The 19777-nt window shown below is 38.4% G+C and overlaps 1 protein-coding gene across 1 annotated transcript; it reads left to right on the top strand.

Annotated features, from left to right (window-relative positions):
• The first annotated feature begins 3429 nt into the window (after positions 1-3429).
• On the top strand, positions 3430-19070 carry CTNNBIP1 (catenin, beta interacting protein 1). Its single transcript, XM_009584578.1, has 4 exons — positions 3430-3457; positions 6345-6466; positions 6958-7048; positions 18379-19070. The coding sequence occupies exons 2-4, from the start codon at positions 6371-6373 to the stop codon at positions 18435-18437; spliced, it is 246 nt and encodes an 81-aa protein (XP_009582873.1). The 5' UTR covers positions 3430-3457; positions 6345-6370; the 3' UTR covers positions 18438-19070.
• The last annotated feature ends 707 nt before the right edge of the window (positions 19071-19777 follow it).

Raw genomic sequence — 19777 nt, 5'->3', positions numbered from 1 at the left:
TTATGGGGTACGGGATGTGCAAAATTTGTTTTTATCTTTGTTGATCAGCTGACATTCAACTGCCAGCATCCTGCGTTTGGCATGTTGCATCCTGATGCTGGTTTAATTTCCTTATGCTGTTGTAACTCAGTGACATGTACTTTAAAAACATGTTTCTTTGCAATTAGTGTGCCTTACATTTTAGCTTAAAAACTCATTTAACTTAGTGATGTTTGGGGAAGCAGCGTGATCTCTTAAGTGATAGAACCTAAAGCTAGGACTTTGTCATTTTTCCATCTCCCATATGGATATCTCTAAATTTGTAAACATTACTTCACTGCTTTTAAGTTTTTATGTATGTTAAAAAATACTCTTTGTAGCAATCTCTGAACCAAGTGTAAACCATTGTAAGGAAGTAGAATTATTCAGGACAGAAGGATAAGGATGGATTGAAACTGGAGTCTTTGTGCTTAGAATAGTTTTCATTTCATTTTCATGGTAAAGTGCCTTGCATGGTTTTAACTGTTCTTAAATCCTGGCTGGGAATGTAAGCCCATTGGGGCAAGAAGAATTTTGATGGTAAGTTTGAGAAATGTTTGTATGTTCTTGTATTCTAGTGACACCTAAGTTGGAAAGTGTTCAGGGTTTTGTGGTTTTTTTTTTTTCCTCATACTTGTGGGAGTGCATGGTATGAGTTAAGCTTTGACAGAACCTCATGACCAGGAGAAAATCTGAATCTTGCTTTCCGTGGTAGAAGTGCTGATTTGTGTGATGAGCCCAAGCAGCTCTTTGTAGTACCTGCGTAAGTGTAGAGAGGCTTGTGTGAGGGTAAAGTGATACAGACCTGCCTGAGTCCTGCAGCATGAATAGACTAAATGAAGCAGTCACCGCTTGTTTAGACAGAGACAAAAAATTGGAACTGAGCGTAGGCAAAATAAACGATGTCCTGACCTTGCAGGAATAGAAGGTGGACATAGGTGATCAAAGAAGCAGAATTTAGAGCTGGTAATTGCAACTGAAGCAAAGAATTACCGGACCTGAAAAATGCTTCAGGGGTGGATCATTGTGTAGCACACAGGTCTACTGGGACTCGTAAGATTGTGAACAGGACTCGTGCTAGTAGTGATTCAGCTGTTCCTCAGCTGTCTTGCTAAACTCTTGCTCATATTTTGCACTTCTTCCCTCCCACCCCCAAAATATACAGTTGCAAAATATTTTTAGATCTTATTTCTTAGGGTTCGTTAGAGATGAATGTGGAAATGTTGATGTGTGGTTGAAAATGATGGAAGTGTGAGCTGCCATTTAGAATAGATAGGAACAAATTGGTAGGAGAACCTTTGTGTGGCTTTGGACTGGTCACCAGGCCTCTTAGTCTTATTTTTTCTTATACTTTTAGGAAGAAGTAATGAAACCTGATTTTTTGTTTATTTACTTCAGTCATTTTTGGAACTGTTAGCAGTAAAGGTGCCTGTTATTCAGAGGATGTGCCCTGTAGTTCAGCAGAGAAGTTCTCAAGTTCTGGTGTGCAAGCTTGATGTTCCACCCATGTATTTGCTGTGATAGCGGTGAAGTGAGTTCAGCGGGGGGCAGCCGCGTGGATCGGACGACGACGGCATGTTTTGAGTGCTGCTGCTGACTTGTAGAGGGACTAGACTGACTTTTTCTTGAAAGTGCAACTGTCTGTGATATAAGACATGGTCATGAAAATGGCCTGTCTGTGGAGGCTGTTTCGGTTCTCAGCTGAATTCCTCTGAGTTTACAGGGTTAGGAAAACATTTGAGCTTTCTGTTTTCGTTTGTATTTGGTGTTAAATATAACAAATGCGTAAATTACTATTATTTGCAATTTGGGGTGTGCGTGGGGAATTTAAATGGTAACTATAAATATGCTGTTACTGTCAGTAGGATAGAAGTGCATCTCAGAAGTGGTTACTTCCCATGCTCTAATCCTTTTCTTTAGGAAGGAGTTCACACAGTTGTGTGGTGAGTATTTGTACAGTGGTGGGGGGTGTGTGTGTGTCTTTGAAGTCCATAGAAATGAGAACAGCAATTAGTTACTGCAAATGCTCCTGTTGTCAGTGCTGTACATAATCTTTCTTGGGACTGCATTGCATATTTAGGGGGCAAGAACAGTGGGAACTAGTTAGTGAGGTAGGGTTTAAATAATCCTTTCAGAGCAGGCAATTCCTCTCCTCTGGAGAGGTGAAATGATTCTTTTAAGCCATTGATAAAGCTCAGCTGCTTCCAACACTTGTTAGTAAGAGACATTGTAGAAAACCTATGGGTGAAGCTAGCAGGTATTTTGGATTCAGCATTTCTCTGATGAACCTGGTGTACAGAACAGTTGAGTAGCTCTGGCTACTCCTGTCTTGTTTCCCTGCTAGTCGTGACATCTGCATGGGGTGGTGAACAGCCGTGAAAGAAACTGGATTAGCCTAGATCCACCTTTGCTTGTTGACCACAGATGGGGGGGAAAAAAAAAATCAACTATGTTTGGTAAATTTAAGCTGGACTTTATTAACAAATGGTGCAGGCATGCATACCTTCCCTAATCAGAAACTCTTAATTAAGTACAGCGACTTATGCTATTAATTACATGATTCTAGCTGCAATCCTGTCCTAAGTAGCAGGCACTTGCTATTTCCTTGCACATTAGAGGGCTTGAACTGTCGCTTCATTTGTGAGATTAAGCTGCTTGTCTTAAAGGCTAATGTGATGGATAGGAAGAGTTATAAATTCTTACCATGCCCTGATACCCAGTGTCAGTTGTAAAATATGTTCAGAAATATGTCACGAGTGTTAAAAAAAAAAAAGTGTATAACTGTTAGCTATTGGTGACTGAACAGTGAAGTTGGTCTGAAAAATTCTGCGCAAAGGGTTTTCCAGTCCAGCTTTCAAGTGCCAGTCTTCGTAATTGCTATATTCAGATAACATATGCATAGTTGAAAACAATAATTTTGGTCAAAATCAACATGCTTTACATTTCTCCCTAGTTTTCCTCAAATCTTTGGTAAGCTACGCCTAATGTTTTTTTTACCAGAAGAAATTACATGTCACGATGTTCATTGGTTTTTCCAGGGAGTTGGGTTTTGTGCTGAAAGCTTCTTAAAGAATGCAAAGCTTGAATGCATTCCATTCTCAAGTGATTGGGAATGTCATTGGTATGGTCAGGGTGTAAATCTTGCAGATGAAGAATGGCTTGACCTTTAAAAAACTTTTTCTTTAAAAATAAAAAGGCTCTACAAACTCCAGACAAGCTTACAGTTTTAAGAATTTTGGCTAGACCAAGTTCTAAAGCAGGTTGTGATTCAAAGCATATTGAATGAAGGGTCTTTCTGGTTTTCAGCTTTTGTATATTTCTGTAATGCTTTGCTCATTTGTTTTCACAGGGCAGTTTCCTCAGACATTTTTTCCAGCTACGGTCATTAATCACCACTGAACACGTGGGTTATCTGATCTTCTGTGGTTTTTTGAAGCAGGTACGTTGGCAGGGAAATCTCTGATGTTTTATTGGTTGGGGACGGGGGGGATGACAACTTCATCTATGTGCCAGAAAGAATTGTAGGGTTAGGGAAATTCTGCTTAAGTAACATTTAATTATGTGTAGCATATTAATGTAGCTTTCTTCAGAAAGCAAAGTTGGTAAGTACTTTGATAAGATTTTTCAGTCCTTAATTTGTAAAGATAGATCGTGCTGTCTTCTGGGCATAGACTAGCTTTCTAAGTGGTTCTGGAAATTTACTGATATAATATATGCTGGGTAGTATTCTCATCCTAAACCATGTCTTATAAAAGCTTTATGTAACAGGAACAGAGATATGTTAAAGTTTTTTTCATGCTGGGGTCTCAGTACTGTCTTAAGACTTCTATCTTTCTACTTTGATGTCATCAAGTAGGAAAAGCTGTGGTGGCTGAGGCTATCGCCCAAAATAATTGTGCAGTGTACAAACACCAAAGTGCTGTTGCTCTTTAATCTTAATTTAACCTCTTTATACATATTTTTTGATAGCTTTTGAGCCATATTGAGTGCTTTTTCCCCTGTGTTGCTTACTAGCTTTGTGAAGCATTCGCTGAATGGGCAGGCTTTAGTATTTTATTCCTTCCTGTTAAATAGGTAGCTTCATGATAAATCCATCTTGGCTGAAGTTTACTTTAGAAGAACCAGGTTTAGATAGGAATTTCCATCACCCCTTTTTAAAGTTTGAAAAATTAATAAACAACTGGAAGAGTATTATGATGGAAAACAATGAATAATGACGTGTATAAACTACAAATCTCTTGTAATATCTGATGTGTAGAGGAATGCTGAAATGTGGTCTTCCTAGCTGCCATGGGGGCAGCCGTGGCATTTTCTTGGTGCTTGTGTATGGTGCCACCTATTGATAGGTATTCCATATAATTTGTTCCACTTTTAAACTATAGGTGTGTTACCACATTTCTGGTTTTTGCTGTTCTGCTTTTTCTTTTCTAAATTGATTTCTTTGGCTACTAGTACAGCACCTTCCCTCTTCAAGTGACAATATTAAAAAAAAAAAGTATGTATTCGTATAATATTAAGAACCAGTCACAACCTTTCAGACTTACTTGGTATCTTGATAAACGTTTATTGTTTTATCAGTCTCTGGATATGCATAACTTAACGTCTCTTGCTCACTGTCTTATTTTGTTCATTGTCTTACTATTGACATCACTTGTTAGCACTCAGTAAATTGCACTGTGGAGTATATGCTTAGTAACATAATCTAGTCTACTTATCTGAGTTGACACTACACAAAAATATGGGATCATTTTATTCCCCCTGCAGAAAGCAGTTTGCTGATTATAGAAAAAAAAATGTGATCACCTTGCACATTTACAGGCTGCAGGTTTCCAAGCAGAACCAGCGTAATGCAAATCTTCCCACTGGAAACTTAGTCAAGCAGGACTGGTGATATAGCTTTCTCCACTTTTTACTACTGGTATCTTCATGCTAAGTAATGTGGGTGGTAAAGCCTATCCCAGCAGCTGCTGCTTAAGTTTGCATTACTTCTGACTCACTCAGGAGGGCCTATGTGTAATTTTAAACTGTTTCCACACCCAGATTACTTTCCCTTAAAAGTAATAATGAAAATAAAGCGAGGGGAGAGGTTGGTAATGACTACAGGAGAACATTACATGGAAAACAGTGTGTTTGAACCTGCTGTGATACAGTCTTCACTAAGCATGCCTCATGTGTAGTGTATTTCCTTGGTTACTAAGGCTCAGGAAAGCAGATTCATAGCTTAGTATAGGACCAGACCCAGTTCGGTGAATGAAAACTAATTGGAGAACGGTTCTGGAGCCGCTTCTCCGAGCTGTGCATGGTGGAAGAATGGCTGGCTTACACCTCCAGCCACAGATTCCTTAGTAGGGGTTATGTTTCTCCAACACCCAGTACTTCCAAGAGGTTAGTTTAGTTTGTTACGCTGCTGTACTAGTGTATTATTTGAAGCACCATTATTTTCTAAATTTGAAGTTAAGGTTTTTACTATTGTTGACTGAATAAACATGCTCCGATATAATTTTTAATAGCAGCTGAAGAGTGTGCCTGAACATTTTTTTTGTCTTGGTAAACACCCTATTGTGGAACTTAAAATAATTACCAGATACTCATACAACAAAGTATAATCATGCTCTGCGCTATGGAATTTAGATAGCATAGTCTGTTTATTCCATAACGTAATTATTTTTTATTAAAATAGAAAAGCAAAACTTCAGCTTTTAAATGATACAAGAAAAGATAATAAACTCTACTCCTTCCCTGCTCCTCTTAGTTCTTCTTTCTCTCCAAAACTATTTAATAAATCTTACGAACTTTTACAAAAGTGCAGTGGCTTTTCTTATATGATTATAAAAAGGAAAAAAGAAAAAAGAGGAGAAAGACTTAAGAGTTTAGATATCGTCCAGCTTTTGTTTAGCCACTGCAAGCTTGATGGCTGTGCATTCTGCATCCTGTTTTCATACTTGTGCTTGTATGTATGGTTGTGCTTATTTATGGGAAAAAACAAAACCACAGACTCTTCTGTCAGGGTGATTCTTTCATCTAGCTGTTAGAATTCTTTTTCTACTCATGCAGTAATGTAACAACAGATAATGAGCTAGTAGGGATGTGAACATCAGCCTCTTTGAATGTTTGAGTTGCCCAATTTAGCTGTTCAAATTTTTAAGGATTTCTCTGATGAAGCATGAGATTCCTTACACTCCCAGGCTATTAAGTGGTCTGCCCACTGGTGAAAAATAGGTAATTTGGAAATTAAACTTTTCCTATTATTCCTATTATACTCCATTACCTATTTTAGTTTGTCTTTACCTATTTTAGTTTGTCTTTTTCTGACCTTGTATCTTCAGGAAACCCAGGAGCTGGCAGGAGGGGAATGAACCGTGAGGGTGTCCCCGGAAAGAGTCCGGAGGAGATGTATATTCAGCAGAAAGTGAGAGTCCTACTCATGCTGAGGAAGATGGGGTCAAATGTAAGATACACTGTCATAGCCCATATTTTGTGGCTTTCCAGACAATTTTGTAGTAACTGGGATAGTGCTTACTGAGATGGGCAGGTGATGGTCTGGTTTTATCACCGAATTGTTATAGCCACCATTGATTTAACCGTTATCTGCAGTTAAACACAATTAATTTTTGCTTAAATATTATGAGGCTTGTGATGCCTGAAACTAAATCTGAGCATCTGATCATTTCTCTATATACAGTAAGTTCTTCATTATTGGAAAATCAGCAAAATAAAGCAACTCTTTTAAGGCGACTTTGAATCTCTCCATGAATGCATGATGTACCAGTTTGCTGCTGTGTCCTTGCTGATGGTATCCTTTGTACAAATAACAGCTGATTAAACTGTTGAAGAGCAGAATAGAGGCAACTGTGACGTTTCTTATTGGGAAGTGGGAGATAGTATTTTCAGTCTTTCTTCATTTTCCTTTTTGCTGACTCACTCTTTGTACATTTCCAGCTGACTGCTAGTGAAGAGGAGTTCTTGCGCACGTACGCGGGTGTAGTGAATAGCCAACTTAGCCAGCTTCCTCAACACTCAATTGATCAGGGTGAGTACTGGATTTGTTTGTCTTGTGTTTATTTAATCTGTGAGAACAGCCTCAGAAAATACCAAATATAGGTTCCTGTATTTCTGTAGTCATATGCTACCTACTTAAACCTATCCTACAATCTGGGATATGCAAGTCATTGCCTGCAGCGATCTTTGGAAGAGAACTAGAGTGTACTGTTCAACAGGGGGTTTTATTTTAACGGGTAAAGTCAGTCTTGGCTATACCTAAGATTCGTTAGGATGAAGAGCATTGTTAAACATCTTATTCCCCATGATAACTCAAGACATTGATGGCCAAAGTCCTGTGAACTAAATGCATGTGTATAGCTTCCTACTCTATGTAATACATGAAATAGAAATAAATTTTAACCTGATTGATTTTTTGCTATAGGTGAAGTTAAATTCAGGTATGCATAAGTCCCTCTAGTTCTGAGTGTGTCTTACTGTATACAGTATGGATCCTCTGCATTAGATGACTTTCATCTAAATTTTTATGTTTATTCTTAAACTGGACATCTGTGCTTAAAAAGGAGCAAGACTGAGGGGTGGCAAGCACTTTCTTTGTACGCTTCAAACTGGGAGTTTCATAACAAAATAAAATGTAAAGTAGATACAGATTTCTAAGGTACAAAAGCAATTTGTTATGCGCATGATAATTTAGTTACTATGACTCTAGTAGCTTGATAACACTTTTCTCAAAAAATAACATGGAGTCGTCTAACAACATCTTTTGGTTTTCACATTTCCACGAATGTGGAAGTAAAGTGCCATGTTACTATTTCAGCAAAGTAAGAGGGAAAGTTTAGCAATAGGAGGAATTTGTTTCCCATTGCATTTCTTCAATTTGCACAAGGTAATTAATTCCCGGACAGGGGTAGTAGACGTGAAATAAGTTTACAAATCTACTTTGGTTTGTTTAGATTCCCATTAAGGGAATGAAGTACTTGCTGCTTTTGTGAACTCTTTGCATAAGTCTTGGTAAACAATTGTGTGGCGCTACTCTGAATCTCTTTTGAACCTGAATGTTTCTTTCTGAATTTTTTTTCCTCCCCTTCATAGGCCTTGTGCCAGATCACATTCATAATGTAGAATTTCGTATTGAAGGAAAATTGTAAGACTCTTATGCCAGAAAGAACTGAGTTGAGGAGAAATTTAATATAGATCTAAGACATTTAGAAAACCATTAGAAACACAACGTGCACAAACTTGCTCTTCAGTTTTAAGCCTGTGTGTTCATTCCTCACATAGCTGGGGGATTGATGGGGATAGATATACTTGTATATTTTGGCTCAGAATTCTTAAACTTTTCTGCCAGTCTAAAGTGAAAATTTGCTGGTTTCTCATCAAAAACTGAGGTAGACATATTCAGGTAAGAAAGACTGTCTTAGTTGCAGTTGGCATTTTTCAGCATTATCCCTTAAAGTAGTTACATTTCTAACAATGAAAATATATGCTGAATTACCTGCACTTTGGCAAAGGAGAGATAATAAAAATAGAAGTCCAGCCAAGGGACGCAGATACTTTGTACAGCTATGCTCCTGCACAGCTTGATCTAAGTTTCTTGTCTAAAATGTCTGGTTTTATTATCTATAAAATTATATTTTCTCACTTTGCAGAGGGCTTTGAAGACTCAAAAAGTTACATTTAAAAGTTATGTCAAAATTCAATCAAAAGAGAGACCAACAGTTACTTAGTCTGCTTCTAGACTCACGAATCATGCAATACAGGAAATGTAAGAGCCTCATACATTGTTCAGAAGGTTGTCTTTGTCCCATATTTGAACAGATGCTAGCTGATTTCTCTGTCATCGTTTTCTTAAAGTCCTTGAAGATTCTTAAAACTTTGTCCACAGGGAAGTGAAGTCCTCCCTGTTGATGCTTGCTTTGATCTAATCTGAGACACTGCTGTCTTTCCTGAGAGATTTGACCCCACAGTCTACCTTCGATCCTCTCAAATTATAATTAAGCTGGTGGTCTGACCGTTAAGATTTTTCTTGGTAGGGGAAAGAAGAACAAAGAAAGAAAGTAGTTAAATATTTAGAGAAGTGGGAAAGGATGTTGGTTCTTTTCATATAAAGATATGCCAGCTCTCCAAATTAAGTAGTGAATAGCATGAAGGACAAATGAAAATGAAGAAACCTAGCCAAATACATTTTCCTTTGGAGAAAGATGAAGCTATAGTATGCTGTATAGACAGAGGCAACTATAATTTATTGCGCAGGATTTTGATTTCCGAAGAAATCTCTCCAGATTTCTAACAGTCGGTTATGATAATGTTGCTTTTTGCTCTTAGGTGTGGTGGCTCGCGCAGCAGCAATCATTGCTGGCTGTCTGTACCTTTGCTATATCCTGGTGTTGGTGAAATAGGAAGGGTTGATTATTGGAAATAGAGAATAGAAATTGCATGGGTGTCCAATTTGCCATCTTAAGGGAGATTCCATCTCCACTAGATGGCATTATCTTGCGCTGAAAAACCCCCTCCCAGGTCCACACACTGAGGTACTTGAATGTTTTGTGTTCTTCAAGATTCCTTAAAGGAATTTTCTTCCCTACGTTTCTGCTGTTTTCATTGAATCTCCTCTGGAGGATTTTGGTTTTTTCTTTTCCTTTATGCAACTTGCCGTACACAACAACTAAAAGGTGTGTTATTTAAGGAGTAACTTACAAAGAGTTAGTATGGTAGTGGATTTCACAATCTTTTCTTCCAATAGCAGGACAGATTGCTCTCAGCCTAACTTCTCCCAGACCTATCTTTAGAGTCATTTTCCTCCAGCAGACACACAAAAGACAAAAAGCTGATTTCATACCCCCATTTCGTTCCAAAAAAGGGAGTGACATTCTTGGCCTTAACACTTTAAAAGCTTTGTTATAGACCTGCAATTTTTTGTGTGTCACTTAAAAATGCTGTAGTCTGGCTCCAGAATTACAGGAAGGTCATTTTGTTTCTTTTTTTTTTTTTTTTTTTGAGAAGAGTACAGAGGACAGATGGTCTAGAATTTTGTGAGTGTATCACAGTCTCTATTACAAGTTTTATGCTTTTCTTTGTTGCGCATCCATGAAATACTGTCTTAGAACAGCTGGCTGGTGACCTCATAGTAGTTACCTGAGGAAGGACTGCTGAGCTTATCGCTGTCGGTGCTCCCTACTATGGTTTCTGATAAAGATCTGTCAACTTCTTTGTTGAGTCTATTTGTTTGACCACAGGGAGTCACTGCAACCTATGTGTCCAATATATATTTGCAGCAGTGTGACAGTGCATTGAAGAAAGAAGTTAACACTTGTCCCTGCTGAATTCAAGTGCTTGTGCTATAAACCTTCAGAGAGCCACTATTAATAACCATATCTCTGACATTTAAAGTTCCTCCGTGATACTCTGCTTACTGTCTTAGGGTTCAGCAATAGAAGTTAATTGCTAATTTTGATCAAGAAGCATCTTAGAATACCTCTGTAATTTTTAAGCAAGCCTGAAGTCTTGTGCTTGTTTTTATAGGAAGAGGAGATAGTAAACTCTTCATCTTTTTATTTCCCATCTTGCTTTCAAAAGGAATTAATCAGTTCAGACGTACAAAATCACTGTGTTTTAGGATTGTTTACCGATCTCCTTTTACATTTGAAACACACATTTGGAACACCTTCGCTCTTGAAGCATCTACATGGTATACTGTTGAAGTGAATCTTGTTTCCCTGACAGGAAGCTCAAAGTTACTCTTACTGCATTATTACTGAGTATCTTTGTGTAAATCAGGTAATAATGAGATATGTCCAGGGCTCTCTAATGTGTAGCAGATACCAAATTGAAATTAGTGCAAATCTTCCTAATATGTGTTCGAAACTCTTTACATTCATAGCCGCAACATATATTAGAGCAACAGATCTGTGAAGGGATCTTAAGTGACCACAACATGCACTCCAGTCTTAAAATAGTCATCTTTTTTTTTTTTTAATTCCAGCTCTATTTGCCCTTTCTTTTCAGTGTATTCCAGAATCTCAGAAAGTGCTTAGTCCCTCAGCGTGTTGACTTTGATACACTTCCCTAGAGGTGCTGTTTCCCTAACACAGGCTACAGTCCACCAAGAGCAAGGAACGTTTAGGCAATTCGGATGTCTGGATTCTGTTCATAGCTTGGTATTTTAGCTATTTTTATTAATGCTTTGTCCTGTTTACTCATTCTCTTCTTCAACTGATCCAGACAGTCGTGTTGCATCCATGACATCCAGAGGCTTATCTGATGTATTAAAAATACTTTATTATCCATTGAAAGGTGAACTGCTAGCAGAGGGGATGAGATCTCAGTAACCCAGGAAAGCCTGAGCAACAGTTATAAAACTCTAAGCTGAAGTATTTAATACTTAAATTTAGTATTAATTAAGACACTAAACATTAATGTCATGCTCACATTTTTTAATAATCGTTTTATTTTTCGATCATTGCTGTAATGTTAACACCTGTATGAAAGTGCAAAATATAGGACATTTTTCTTTACTCAAGTTGCTTTTTAGCTGACATCTCTGGGTTGTTTGTTGTTTTGTTTTTATGGCTCCAGGAATAACTGAGGAACCCGAAGGCATCTCTATTCAACCAGTGTATACGCTAGAGAGTGGATGTAATCATGAGCTGTTTTGAGATATTAACATATTAGTTGTCTTCCCCGCATTGCAGCAAGAACTCATGCAGCTCAGACTCATCAGGTTTCTTGAGCTTGAAATGATGAAACTGAGGCTTTCTCACATATTTTTAATACAAGCAAAATGCCTCTCAGGAAGTTATATGCACAGAAGTGTCCCCTGCATAAAAAACATATTTCCTGTTTCCCAGTTACTTAACGTTTCTAAATGGTAGGCTAGCACTTGGCTTTCTTAAGTCGCTGCTCTGGCAAATCTGTAAGTGGAAGCTGTGCAGCTCGTAAGCATGATATGTGAATTACACTAAGAGCTTGGTGATTACAGCTCTGTTGTTCCTATAGCAACAGGAGTGTCGTGCTGGTTCTTGAAGAAAGCTGGTCCCTTGGGGAGGACAAAGCTGAGATGCAAACACATGCCTCGGCTGGGTTAGATGCATCCTCTGGATGGTAGGGCATTAAAAATGAACCCAGGCCGCTTGTGGACTTAGGAGGGGGACCATGCTCGTGAAATAGCAGATGATGGTTGAGAAATGGAGGTAGAGCTCTTCTCGGTGTAGTTTTAGTCGTTGGAACGCAGTGCTTGTTTTAACGTGCTCCTCCTCTCAGCAGTGCATGTTGTATTTTTAGAATGCCAGACTAGGATACTAATACTGGGAATTTCAGAGAAAAGTTAATGTTTAGAAGATAGTTGCTGGAAGGTGATTGAAGAAATGTGTGTATACAAAGATCTCGAGGGAAGTAAAGAATTTTTTTTTATTTGACAGCCTTCAGAAATTCCTGACAGGCTTAACCTTCTGATCTCTAAAGGCTTTTTGGGTTTAATTCATTTTGCAAGTGACGACAAATAAATCAGGTGTATGTATCTATTCATCATTCAAAGAACACTTGGAAATAGCAGCCGTTAGATGTGTCAGTTAGCATCTTCCTTTGTGTTAAGGTAGTGTGGTTTTAATCCAGCTTGTACCCTACTGGCTTGAGGTCACTGTAGCTGAGTACTTGCTGTGGAAAGCATTAGCTTCAGTCATCTTGGTGAAATTCTCTGAAACTTAGGTGAACTGGTTAGCAGTTACACGTGCTGAGCTCAGTGACTAGCTACCGTCTTTACTGCTGTGCGGTAAAGTCATTTGACCTTCAGATCATCTTGGCTTGCTAAGATTGAAGTCCCAGTGGTGTAAAAGAACTACTGAATTCAGCAATCCAAACAACTGCAATTAGAACATAATTGCAGGAGGATGTTTTTGAAAGTTAGTGGGGTAAGACTGTCACTATTGCTTTTTAACATAGGACATAGGCCTACCAGTTAATTATTGTTAATTTCTAGGAAGGATGAGGGTGGGAAAGTGTAAGGCAGGAGAAGTGGGAGAAGTAGTTGCATGTCCGAAAGTTTGTGGCAATTAATGCTTTGCTCATGAAAGAAGATGGGGAGTATTTTGTTGGGTATACGTAAGTCTCTATTTCAGTGTAGAAATTTGTGCCCAGGAAAGGGAAAGCTGTGGAGAGAGAAGTTGTATGTATAGAATGTAGAAGGTCAGGTATAAGTGTGCCTTTTTCATTGTTCTATACATTAATTACTGGAAGTGCAAAGCTCAGTGAAGGATGTGCTAAAAGTAAACATGGTTCACCATCCTATTGTCTTAGTTGCAGGCTTTTGGCAACGTGCAGCTTAACTTTATAACCTGTGCTCCGCTTTTTAAATTTTTTTTTACTTGATTAGAAAGAAAACATCCGTTGTGGGAGCCAAGTGGGACTGCAGCAGAAGCTCTGTTCACTAGTACTTTAATCCCTGCTTTCCTTTCACCACATAGAAACCCCTGCTCTGTTCTCTGGAAATGTTTGTATTTGTACATGAGCACAGGCGGCTGTAGAATTGCTTAATGAGCAGACTTGTTAGATTGGTTTCATTTAGCTCTGGATAGTTTGGGTTGTAGGACCAGACTTGAACAAAACCTGCTTTTGTGCTGAGAAATGTGGATGGGGATGACCTTTTTCTGGACAAATGTCACCCAGGTTTTTTTGCTACAGGACATCTTCAGAAATAATCATGCTCCATAAGTTGCTTCTGGGAGGTTGAAAGCACTGATCAGAGTATCCCTTTCATTTGCATACTGCGCTCTTACCCTTACTCGAGTTCAGAAGAGAAGCTTTCCATTCTGTTTTCAGATCACTGAAATGCTCAGCTAAAACCAGTAGGACTTTCTGCCCTTCAAGAGGTTGTGGCATTGTTATATTATAACTACTTGGCTTACGGACATGAAAGTATCTTCCATTTTTGCAAGTCCCCTGAACAGCCTGATTCCAGATCTGGGAAATACTATTGCCTTTTATATCCCAGTCAAGAGTCGTGGTGCTCATGAAGAATGGAGAAGTGCGGAATAACGAACTGTCTCTTTTGTTAGTGAATATAAAATATGGCCACGAGGTGCGATACCCAGAGGGCAGGGATACCTGTGTTGAAAGTGGCTGGTCTGAGGTTGCCTGGGAACCATCGGTTTTGGTGTGAAATAGATGGTCCTGTTCATGCTAGCGTCAGATTTGGTAGCCTGCAAGAACGTTCTGTGCGGCTGCTGTTTTTTGGACAAAGCATGTCTTCCTTGTTGTAATAATGTATCACCTCACTAATGATAAAATTGGATCTTTAATGTGGGAATAGAAAAAATCAGCATAGGCTGGAGTCTTTACTGCGAGATGTTGTTCTGCTGGGTGTTGTGCCCTCGGGTTACCCACCCACTTACTTGTCTACCTGGAAGGTGGTATTATCTCCTATTTGATAGATCAAATTGTCTTTTTAAAGGCAATTGCCTGAGGCTCTTGCAAATGCTGGGTTGCATGTAATTCCTGCCAATGAAAACATTGGCCGTTCTACCAAATAACAAAAGGAACTGAGGAGGGAGCAAGAAATAAAACTGTTCAGAATTGTGTATAAAATCCATTCTCTACTAATCTTGTTTAAAACTGTACCATGAGACATAAAAATATATCACTTCTAATCTTGATCTTTTTCTTTGTCTTCCTTTCTAAAATGAATAGCTAAATCCCTTTTGCCACCTCTGGTCTTCACTGCTATCCTGTTCGTTCCTGTATATTGTTTTGCTGCTTCCTGGTGTTTTGATGGAACTTTCTAACTTTGTGTTGCCATCGGATTTCCTTAGTATATGACTACTTTTCTGTTCCAGGATCATTTATGAAAGTATTAAATAAAACTGGTGCAAAGGCCAACTGTTGAGAAAGTGCAGTTGTAATCTCCTTTTCAGGCCAATGATTATCCTCTCAAACACAATTCATAATCATTCCTTAATGAGTTGTTTACCCACCTTGGCTACTGATTGCCCATCTTAATTTAAAAAGTACCATATGGGAAACTATGTATTATAAAGTGCTAAAGAACTTCAGAGAGGGAGCATGCTTTTTGATGATGTTATGATAAAAAAAACCCATATGCACTTTGTTCATGAATTCAGGTAACTTTAAAACTGCAGTTACCATAATTACGTTGGTAAAACAAGGGTACTGCACACTGACTGTGCAGTTAGCTTTGGCTGTGAAAGACCAAAACCTTGAATTCTAGACCCATTCTCCATCTCCTGTTCTACTTCTTCCTTTAGGATGCACATAATAATAATTCAGTAATACTATAGGTATTCAAGCATTTTCCACACTGTTACACTGTATTCTTCATTGTACTCTTGCTTTTTCCTCCAAATAGAACACTGTTTTAAAACTTGGCTTTTTGTATTTTCCTGTTGTATTGACAAGCTGTATTCCTCGCACCCCCTTTTCTTTCCTTATTCAAAGTCCAGGCAAATGGCAAGTTACCAGAAGTTCATACTGACAGTGACACCGGTATTGAAGCTGTGCCAGGTGGGCCTAAGGAATTAGAACAGGAGCTAGCTGAGCGTGAACCTGCTCTTCAGCGATAGCTATTTTGATTGCGAAAGCCAAAATGAACTGCAGAATTCCCAGCATCCTTTGTCCCGAAAGCTATTTCTGCTCGTCGTGTGTTTTCAGCGACTGTGTGCTCGGCACAGTAGGCTGCGCATAGGAACAGTGCTGAAAGCTGGAATTGTTCGGGACAGGCAGAAATACGGACCTGTGTGGTGATGGGGTTGCATGATTATCTGGAATGAAATTTCCTTTTCTGCGTGAAACTTGGAAGGATGCTTGTAAGAATTTTTTTTCATATTTACACTGTAGAAAGGGGAGACCCCGGGAAAACAATCAACATCTGTTAAGTAATCCAGCTCATCTCTTGTGCTAATGTGTCGTCATCTGTGATTTTGCGGTTGCTAGGCTACTCCAGCTGCCCCGGACTTGCATAGCAAAGCCTCCTCGACTTTAAAGGGGGATGCGTGTAAAATAGAGTGGCAGAGGTTGTGCTTTATGTCCACTTGCTTTCTTAATGCTTCTAAGTGTCATTACTCCCTCCTTTTTTTAGCATAGAAGTGTTTTTCAGAATCCTTGCAAATAAAATCCTTCTTTTTGTAGAGGCTAGTAGTTCTTACGCATTTAAAAAAAAAAAAAATCAACATGGCAACTTGTTAATTCAGAGCTGGATCCTAGTGCTATATATCATTTATGTTTTGATCAAGGGAAAAACAGTTTGTGGAGGAGATGAAAAGGGAGATGACTGCAGGGCTTCTGAGTGTTGGCAAGAGGGTGCATCAGAGCAGTTTTTGATGTAGTTCTATAAGATAGGGGTCCTACCTATGAAAAACAAACTACTGCTTGGTCCTTCGTATTTCCTCCTTTGAGTACGTATAACAAATAAATTGTGAAGTGTATAAAAATAAATGTAGTTGCATTTCATAAGCATTGATTTAGTTTTAAGGATATTAGCAAGGAGAATTTACAATCTTATCTTCTCCCCTGTTTTTTGGCCACTTTTCCTTCTATATTGCAACTAAAGAGGAAATTAGATAACTGAGAAATGGAATTCATATAACTATAACAGATGAGGAATTTTTATTAGTCCTCTTTCTTGTACTTTGTATGCAGGTGTATAGGCAGAAATTGCTTGGGGCACAAAGCAGAAATCTGCTGCTTGATACGCTTCAAGTAACAGACTGGAGAATTTTTACATGCTGATGTTCCATGCAAGTTGAATTTGAACTTTCCAATCCCCAGTGAGGGAATTCGGTAGAGCTGATCAGTTACCTGAATGGGACAGGCAGTCGGTGTTGCTGTTGGCATTTCCTGCTTTGTTGTCTAATCCTTTAATAGAAGCTTTGAAGAAAAACTTATTAAGCAAAATTATCCCAAGCAGACTGAATAAATTAATGAAGGCCAAAATGGTCATTGTGAGTCATCTGTTGCACTTAAACACTTAGGATCATTTGAATGGAGGAAATAATTTTTAAAAATTATATAGACAGTGACTGGAGGATTCATCATATTTTCTAATCAGTTAGATAAATGCTGTTAGAGGATCTACAGATGAAAGAAAGCATTTACTTTTATCTGACTTTCTTGGGGATCAAATTTTTACCAGAAATTAAAAATATTGCACTCAGCCCTTCAGGGATGTTTTCCAGTTCTTGTCTAGACTAGAGAGATTGATTTAAACCACTGCTTTGACACTACTGTGTGATGTATTTTTATTTCCATATTGTCCTGAAGACATTTCTCTTTAAGTGCCTGTTAGGCCATGCTCTATAGCTGGGAAGTCCAGAGAGTGGATTTTTTTTCTGAAGATCTCAAAGTATCTTTTTGAAGAATGAGAGCTTGGCATGGAATATTCTTTACAAGCCTTTATCAGACATGATTCTCAAGCCATTCAGATCTTTCTACTTTAAATGCCCACTTGAAAGACCACGCAAGTTTGCGACGACTTGGAAATGGTTATAGGAAGGTAATAACATCTTTCTGTCCTTAGGGGTTGGTAGCCTCAATTGGAAAAAAAAAAAAAAAAAAAAAAAAAAAAATCCAATAACCGAGAAGGTCCACACAGTGAATTCTTCTGGAAAAGATTTCTTCAGGCTATGGATAAAAGCATTACTTAGCAAAGCTGTATCTGTTCCCTGGGCAAATGGAAGCCTTCAGTTTGAAAGAAATTATTGCACTTCCATTAGAGAATGGAAGGTCTTCAAGACATGTTAGTTTATAAAGGGTGTTTAAGTGATTTTCAGTGGGGGAGGGGGGAAAGGCAAAAACCTTTCAGCTGGCCTATTAAAACAATTTTTATTCCTAAAAGCAAAGAGTAATGAATATCTAGATGCAAAGATAAAGTAAAGAATATCTAAACATGACTTAAAAGGGACAGTGTGATGCATAGGGCAGTACAAGTTTATTGAACAGTTGAGTTCCTCATACTTCAGAGCAGCTCAATAAGTCTCTTATGCAGTGCCAGAGTTTACAGGGCAAAAAAAAAAGATTATCTCTACATGCCTGTGGTGACAATCCTATGATTTTTTTTTTTTTTTAAAAGTCTTGCTTCTTAGAAATATGTGAAAACAAGGAATTCTTGGTTTTCTTTAAAAACAAACTGTTTTCCTTAGGCTTGCAAAGGAACATGTTAAAGGAAATGTTCAGACCACTTCAGGTTCCAGTCCCAGAAAAATAAGAAAACACAGTTTTCTCTTCTTTCTGTCCTCTTTTTCTTTTCCTATTGATTTTATGGATGTGTAGAATGACAGTTTGGGTACTGCATCTATCCACTGTTCTTTAAAGGAAGTAATTATGGCACACATTTTCCTGTATCCATTGTTATTACAGGTGCTGAGGATGTTGTGATGGCATTTTCCAGATCAGAGACAGAAGACAGAAGACAGTAACTACAGGATACCTGAACAACACAGAACTGGAGAGGACAGTGAGATTCCTGAAGATAGAGGAGGATGGCTGAGCATTAATAAGTTCCTTTGCCCACCCTAATTGTTCCTTGGTATTCCTTCTCCTTTGTAATTTTGTTTCCCTTTGCCCAACCCTCAGAATGCATCTCACAGCCATCTATTCCTATAAGTTTTTGCTACTCAGCTGGGCTGTGTTAATTAAGGACAAACCTAAAGGTGTATTTGTGATTGGCTCAAAGGGACAGGCTGTGATTGGCTAAAGGAAGACAATTTTTCAAACTTGACCAATGAAAAACTTTTATCTTGCGTTTTATTTTACATTTTAAAGAAAGTCTCTTGACATCCTACTTCTAAAGAAGCTTTTCATGCTGTGGTGCTTATTTAGGTCAAACTTGTGAATTTGAAGAGGGTTTGATTTGGCTGCATAGAACTGGAAGCAACTTGTGATTGGTTGACAATGCAAATGCTTTCTCTTCAGTTGGCTTGCAGGTATTTTGCTGACTTCGACATTTTCATTGCAGAAAGCTGATGTTTTGGTGCATTGGTTATTTCTTTATACTTACTGACTTGGGGGAAAAAGACAAACGTGCTTTGCAATATTTATTACATTTACACACATATAAATGCTTGCTTTTTTGGGTTTGTTTTGGGTTTTTTTGATTGGCTTTGAAATCATGTTTTTGATTTCCTATTGGCTGCAGTGTTTCTGATGCAATCAGTTTTTCCATACTCATCTGCTCTGTGGCCTCGAGCTCTTTGGGGAGCATGTGTCGAAAGCATATTTAGTTCAATAAGTCTACCTGTTTAAGCTGGAACATGGAGATCACCAGCCATTCTGTGCTACTGTGTGGGCTGTACTATGAACTCCTGGTAGACCTGGCTGTTCAGGTGGCTTCTCTCTTTGCTTCTGACAGAGGAGCTGTAGATATTTTGCAGGAATTGCAAGAATGAGATCTATGGCTGTGACATGAATTTGCCAAATTTGTATAGAGAATATGTGAACTTGTTTAAAATACTACATAGAGTTCCACTTTAACCCTTTAATTGCTGCACAAGGCTAGCTCTCACATAAGGAAAAATTAATGATCATTAACTTAAATCCAACTTGCACTGGGCTTTAATAAACTAAGTTTCTAGTCACTTGAAAAATTGTATGTGGTTTGGCTCCTTGCAACTGTTCGGTGATATGGAAATTATCTGGATCCTAAGATAATACCATTTTCTTTAGGCTCTGTTCCAAGAGGCAGTAGCACTGCATTAAGCTGTCCGATAGTGAGTGTACAGGTGACACTCTCAGGTTTACTCTCTTAGTAGTTGCAGAG

This window comes from Fulmarus glacialis, unplaced genomic scaffold (genome assembly GCF_000690835.1).
Source record: "Fulmarus glacialis isolate BGI_N327 unplaced genomic scaffold, ASM69083v1 scaffold12289, whole genome shotgun sequence".
Lineage (NCBI taxonomy): Eukaryota > Metazoa > Chordata > Aves > Procellariiformes > Procellariidae > Fulmarus > Fulmarus glacialis.
The sequence above is the reverse complement of the archived record's forward strand: the minus strand, read 5'-3'. Positions and strand labels throughout refer to the sequence as shown.